The following is a 6,844-nucleotide window of genomic DNA, read 5'->3' as shown; positions in this document are numbered from 1 at the left end:
GCTTTCTTGAACTCTTCCCGGAATTGCTCCTAGGTATTTATGGTGCACGTCCCCTTCCCTATCTCAGCCTCCTTGCGCCTCCACTATAGCATGGCCATTTCTGAAAGATACAACACAGCGGTGTTGATCTTACTCTCGTCGCTCTTCAGCCCGTTGCACTTGAAGTAATTCTCCAAATGCCAAAGGAAATTCTCCACCTCTTGCGCGTCACGGACGCCTTTGAACATAGGTGGCTTGGGAGCCTCGACCCTGGCCTCCTTATCTTGGTCAAGCGACAATGATCCTCCAGCTGCCACACCTTCCTTGAGTGCTTTCATCTCGGCCTTCATGGTCTTGATCGTGCTCAATGCCTCCATGAGCCGACACTCCAAGGAAGTGATAGCCTCTTTCATCTCAAACTCGGCCCGCTGACGTCCCTCCAACTCCTTACGGATGCCTTCAGTCTCCTCAAGGGTGAAGTCTTCGAGAGTCTTGAATTTGCCATCGGCCACGTTCATGCGCCGGCCTAATATCTTTACGGCTTGCCTTGCCACTTCAACCCTTGTGACCCACTCTTCTCCTGCGGTAACGTTAATGGCCTCCTCGCCACGTTCTTCGTCACTTGCTTTGGTGGTTGAGGGTAGATGAGATGTTAGCGCCTCACTTGGTGTGGGATCCAACAACATTTCCTCATGACTCTTTTGGTGCTTCTTTCCCTTTTGGGCCTTCTTTCCACCATTCGGACGGACATTGGTAGTGCTAGCGGCGTTTACGTCTCCTTCGTTAGTCATTCCCTTAGTATCAAACCTCGCTCTGATAGCACGTTGTCACGGACTTAGAGTCTTACTAAAGCTCCGTGCGGCACTTGACAACTTACTCACTATTCTTTCAAGATCTCGTAAGCTCAAGGAAGCCTTTTTAAACTAAGATCGCTAAGAGAATGAAAAGGAAAGACTTAGAAAGATCAAAAGAAAGCTTTTGAAGAAGGCTTTGTATATTGCTTTGGAAGATTGCTTTACAACTTGCTTGGTGCCTAGCAAATGAGAGGCACCTCTATTTATACTAGCACCTAGGGACTAAAGTGCAATTTTAAATTACTTTACAAGTCCCTAAACTATTTACACAAAGGTCCCTCTCTAGAATTCTCTACATACTCTAGAGAATTCTAAGGCTTTCTTGGAAAATATCTAAGTTATTCTAGAGAATTCCTTAGAATTCTCTAGCCTTCTTGAATCATCTAAAAGGTTCTAGAGTTCTCCGCAAACCTCTCCACAACTCTAGACCTTTCCGCCTCTATCCGGACGCAAAATTTAACTGTGATGTGGCGGGACGTGACAACAGTTTCTATAATAATTTTAAATTTATTTGTAATGATAACTGAGTTCACAATCAAATATTTTATAAAAATTAAATCTGCTAATGTAATGTGTTCCCCGACAACATAAATTAATTAAGGAGTTCTTGAACGTTTTGATCGATATACATTGATAGCGTAATGTTGTTTTTATATGACTAATATAGCTATGTCGTTACATGTTCTTTTATCAAGAAACCAATAAGTTCTTGTCAATTGTTACACAAATATTGTACCTGTAGATACAATAATTGATATAAAATTATAAATCATCATGATCTGAGTGAGATCAATAAGTATTTTTTTTATGTCATTAATTAGTGCATAAAATGTTAATCGATAAAAGAAGGAAAAAGAAAATCGTAAAAAGTATTTGGAAGGAAGTATCAAGTGTATTTTACTAGGAAATCTCAGGTTACTATAGCTCATATGGGGAGAATATGCTAAGGGACTATATAGCTTCTGTCACAGATTCATCTGAATTCATAATTATTTTAACATGTCGTATAAATATATTTGTAAAATTGTACTGAAATCTTAACACTTATAAAATTTGAACTCATAAAATCAGAACAACAAGGAATATTTACATTATAACAATGAGGAATATTTACATTATAACACATTCAACAAGGATAAAAAAAAAAAAACAGGAATCGTAATGTGATTAGCAATGTGAACATATGTGTACCCTCTCAACAATCAACAACATATTTACAATAATAACATCTCAATCTCAAGCAAATTGAGTCTGTAATAATCCTCACTGTCCATCTCACTCATCAACAACGTACCAATCATACTAATATACAAAAAAAAATTCAACTTTTTCCGAGCCCCGCGCAAATATCAAGAAATGTCATGCATGAAGTGTTCTTCAAAAAATAATTCTGGCCAATATGAAGAACTCCCTTGATCAGCACCATTGTTAGTTGAATTACTGCTAGAATCTCCTTGATTATTGCTAATTGAAATTTCAGCCAAAGGTGGTAAATGACTTGAAGAATGTGGAGAAGGAAGAATATTAGTAATATTTAATGGGGAACTAGTTGAATTATTTTCTTGATCAAAATTAAAATTGTGACAATTAATATTGTCACTAATTTCATTAATATTATTATTCAAATGTGTTTGGAAATTGAAAGGGACTTGTTGTGTATTATCTTGATTATTGTGGAGTAGTTGAGAGCAAGAGTTATTTTCATTGGAGAAAAGTGTTTGATTTTCAATATTGGATAAATTTAAAGAAGGGGTACTATTTTCTTTAACAAAATTTGTCAAATTAAATGCCCCTAAATCTCCAAGATTAATATTATTATTATTATTGTAATGTTGAGTGTTTGATGAGGGTGTAGGTTGTGTTGGATTATAATTATTTGAAGATTGGAATAGAAATTGTAAATATTGAATTTTAGCTAATTGGGCAGCTTGTACTTGTAATCTCACAGCATGATCTTCTAGTGGATGATGTTGAAGTAAATTTGCCAAAGCTATTATATTAGGCAAGTTTGCAAATAAATCAGTTCTTGGCTTGTGTGTCATTGGATCATATCCCATTTGAATTAGCTTCTTCTTTAAATGTGTGTTCCAGAAATTCTTGATCTCATTGTCTGTTCTTCCTGATAAATGTGTTGCGATCGCGGACCATCTACAACCATAATATCAAAAGATATCATCAATATGAATTTTCACAAACAAGAAAACAAATGTGTTAGCAACAACAACAATAATTGTGCATAAATCTCTAGCATAATTGAGGTCAACTATATAAATCACCATTATCCATTAGTAACCCCACATTATTTAAGCTTATTATTTAGTCAATATTATATAAAATACGATTAAAAATATACCAAAGTTCTCTATATTTTTTACTGACCTATAAATAATGTAAGTTATATTGAAAGAATTAATTACTTGTTTCCTAGGATGGAATGGAGATGAAGAATTGTTTGTTCTTCTTCTTCAGAAAATTTGCCTCTCTTGATATCAGGCCTCAAATAATTAGTCCATCTTAACCTGCAGCTCTTCCCACACCTATTAAGTCCTATATAGCATATAAAAACAACAAATGTTAGTTTTGTTAAAACAAATATCATCTATGTTATAACTAAGAACTTACCTATCGAAATCAGAAGCAAAGAAAATTCAACATCTATTATATATACATAAACCATATATAATTTTAACTCTCTCTATATAATATAATTTCTGAAGAAAAAAAATATTCAGATAAATCCCTTACGCGCCCCTAGCTAGCTACCTTTGCTCATGCCAAAAAGAGGTTGTTGCTAATCCCACTTAGCAACGAATTTTCATTAGTTACAAGTAAACCATAGATGGACCAGCGACGAAGCTCGTAGCTAATTCCATTTTTAGTAGTGATAAAAAAAATTATTATTTTTTTGTTGGAATTATTATAATACCTGCAAGCTTAGGAAGGGCTCTCCAACTTCCATGACCATGTTTGTCAATATAATCAACAAGTATTTGATCTTCTTCAGGAGTCCAAGGTCCTTTTTTCAGCCCATTTTCATCACAACAAGGAGACCTTCCCATTTTAATTTAATTTGTGGAAGAATTTATTTGTAATTTTTCTTTTGGTTTCTTCTATTTGATGCTACCAAATTAGACATGTTTAGTATTTATACAATTGAGCAGTGTAGTTTCTTGTACTTTAATCCAATTAACAAATTTTGATTTTGACAGTTATCTTCATACATAATCGACTATAATAAGTGGACAAGGAACCTTTTAAGTTTATTTGTTTTAAACATTAATCTTTAAGTTAGAAATTTACTTGGTCAAAATTCTAAATAAGATGTAGAGGACCTGCCGACCATGGATTATATTGTTCTACTCTCTTTTAATTTTTATTTCACCGTCTAAGTTTGACTTGGTATGAAATTTAAGAAAGTAAAATAATAATAACTAAATTTTATTGCTTTAAACTAAAAATACGTGAAATATATTAAAATGTCCTTTAATATTGTGGTATTAAACATGTCAGGTAGAAAGTTGAAATTAAAGTGTTACCAAAAAAGGAAGATATATATTTTTTTAAACAGACTAAAAAGAAAAGTAAGACAAACAAATTGAAATTGAGACGAATGTAGTAATAGTATATTTTCTTATTAAGTTCTATTAACCTATCCCTAAATGGGGTATATTTCTATTTTCTTGTTTTAAATTTCTTTAAACGACTTAACTTTCATTTTGATACATTTTCTTGAGAGGAAAATTTCTATTGTAGAATTACTTTTATATAAAAAATAAAATAAAATAAAATTTAGGGTAAAATTTTGAATATATCTAGGTTTTAAAATATTTTTCAAATTTCAAATACAACCAAAAAAATATTAATGTTCAAATAAACATGGACTTACTTGTATCCCGACTAAAATTGCTTGCTTGCATGAATAATATCTCTTTAAAAAAAGTTGATTTTTTAAAAAAACTAATTTTCTAATAGTTAATGGGACCAGGTTGTTTCTGCTAGTCAAAAAAGACGTAGCCATGCAACGAATAAATAATAAAAAGAGATTTTACTGCGTCATTTGCTTGCATGGCTTGAAATTGCTTTCGTCAAAATTATTATTATTTTCACTAACTTTTCACTTTTGTTTTATTCCATATTTTCTTTTTTTAATTCAATTGAGTGAGTGCACACTCTTAGGCTTAACTTGTTAAATGAAGTTTACTTGTATAATTTACCTTACCTTTTGATTTACGAAACTTGAGAAAAATCCCTAACTTAGTCAAGGGTAATTAGTCAACTTTTATTAACTATACAATAAGAATTAGACTGTGTGTTGTGCGTGCTCCTTATTTTTTTATACGACAATAACAATAATATATTCAATATAATATCACAAATAAATATAATAAAGAGGGAGTATATATCTTATTCTTATTTTTATAAAATGAAAATGTTATTTCTGATATATTAAAATTCCGACTAAGAATTTTTTGTCCAATAACACTAAACGATAAGTCTTGATGGTTTAATTTTCTACATCGAGTTCACTTGTGTAGCCTCCTATATCTTTTTATTTATAATATTTTAGCCATATTTGAGCCTTATATTACGATAAGTAGTTGTTCGTAATATCGACATGCTAACATCTTGTAACATATCCCAATTCCCAAGCATTTTTATAGTTTCTCAGTAAGGTAATCAATACACAATAATGTCAATAGAATTAATCTTAACACTATTAATGATAATATTAATAATACATCTTATTTAATATTTTCCCTGTCCCATTTTATATGATTTACTTTCATTTTTAGTCAGCCTAAAAAAATGACATATTTCTATATTTTTGTACTCTAATTTAGCTTTAAAATGCTCAGTTTACCATTAATAACATGATTTATAGCCGGCCACACATATATCTATAATTCATTTTACACCACCATTTTCAAAAATAGATCTTTATTTTTTAAAATCTGTGTCAAGTCAAACTAACTCATATAAATTGAAACGATGAAAATACTATTTTTATATATCTTATCAAACTATACTAGTTATAGTCTCATATTCTGTTCTTTGTCCCCTTACTCCTATTCACATGGTCCATCACGTCTTAAAAAAAAGAAATAATTCCAAAACTATAAATAAAAAACCCAGTTTCACCATCAAAGAATGTAGTATAGTAGATGAAGTTATTTTTTTCTTAACCAGAGTCTTAGGTTCACGCTCAAAAATATGAAAAATAATTAGTAGTAGAGAGCAAAAAACTCGGAGAGAAAAAAAGGGGAGTAAGTAACGGTTAACCATGAGATATGGTGTATAATACACGTGTATACAAGGAACCAATCGTCATGCTTAACATACACGTTTTGTAGAACTTATACCATTATAGTAAGTTAATGATAACACGTAAGGTAACAAATCTAGGAAATTAAACTAGAGTAGAAAATGACACCAACATACTGAACAAAAAAAAACATATTTCACAGTCGTATTATATTTATTAATAAAATTAATTAATAGATTGAATATTGTAAAATATTTTTTTTTAAAAAAGGGTGATGAAAGTGAGTTGACTATAAGGAAGAAACTGGTTAGAAGTAAAGTTGGTACAGCAAACGTCCTAAATCTTCACCTAATTCATTTTTGGAACAAATTAATTAAAATGACTTTCACTTTTTTTGAATATTTGGCTTTTGTTGTTTTCTTGTTATGCCAACCAAAAATCTTTTGTTTTCCGACAGATTTTTATGGTTTAGTATTTTAAAAATATTTAATTGGTTTAGTATCGTATAAGCTACTCTTTTAGTTATACATAAGTCCAAGATGACTTAATCAAATAAATGGGAAATTACTATATAGCTGAAATAATATATTAATAACGACAACGGTAGATTTGAGCTTTGGGTATAGAGAAAATTATGTGTTTCAAATGGGCTTTGCAATGCGCGATTCGAATTTAGTCGAGATTTCAGTGTGGACTCTGAACACCAGATGAGAAAAAAAAATAACGATAATTGTATACTTTTCTCATG

The 6,844-nt window shown here is 31.3% G+C and overlaps 1 protein-coding gene across 1 annotated transcript; it reads right to left on the bottom strand.

Annotated features, from left to right (window-relative positions):
• Positions 1 to 1,976: 1,976 nt before the first annotated feature.
• On the bottom strand, positions 1,977 to 3,930 carry LOC102586132 (transcription factor MYB39). Its single transcript, XM_006364812.2, has 3 exons — positions 3,760 to 3,930; positions 3,251 to 3,380; positions 1,977 to 2,981 (listed from the first exon to the last, which is right to left on the bottom strand). Exons 1-3 carry the CDS (start codon positions 3,890 to 3,892, stop codon positions 2,183 to 2,185), a joined length of 1,062 nt encoding a protein of 353 aa, XP_006364874.1. The 5' UTR covers positions 3,893 to 3,930; the 3' UTR covers positions 1,977 to 2,182.
• Between the last annotated feature and the right edge of the window lie 2,914 nt (positions 3,931 to 6,844).

This window comes from Solanum tuberosum, unplaced genomic scaffold (genome assembly GCF_000226075.1).
Source record: "Solanum tuberosum cultivar DM 1-3 516 R44 unplaced genomic scaffold, SolTub_3.0 scf00517, whole genome shotgun sequence".
Classification (NCBI taxonomy): domain Eukaryota; kingdom Viridiplantae; phylum Streptophyta; class Magnoliopsida; order Solanales; family Solanaceae; genus Solanum; species Solanum tuberosum.
This window is presented reverse-complemented; position numbering and strand designations above follow the sequence as displayed.

Excerpts from the sequence above, each read along its gene's own strand:
- LOC102586132 (XM_006364812.2), bottom strand. The coding sequence starts at position 3,892 with ATGGGAAGGTCTCCTTGTTGTGATGAAAATGGGCTGAAAAAAGGACCT. Across the intron at positions 3,381-3,759 it reads AGCCCTTCCTAAGCTTGCAG|GACTTAATAGGTGTGGGAAG; the intron begins GTATTATAATAA and ends TATGCTATATAG. Across the intron at positions 2,982-3,250 it reads CATTCCATCCTAGGAAACAA|ATGGTCCGCGATCGCAACAC; the intron begins GTAATTAATTCT and ends TTATGGTTGTAG.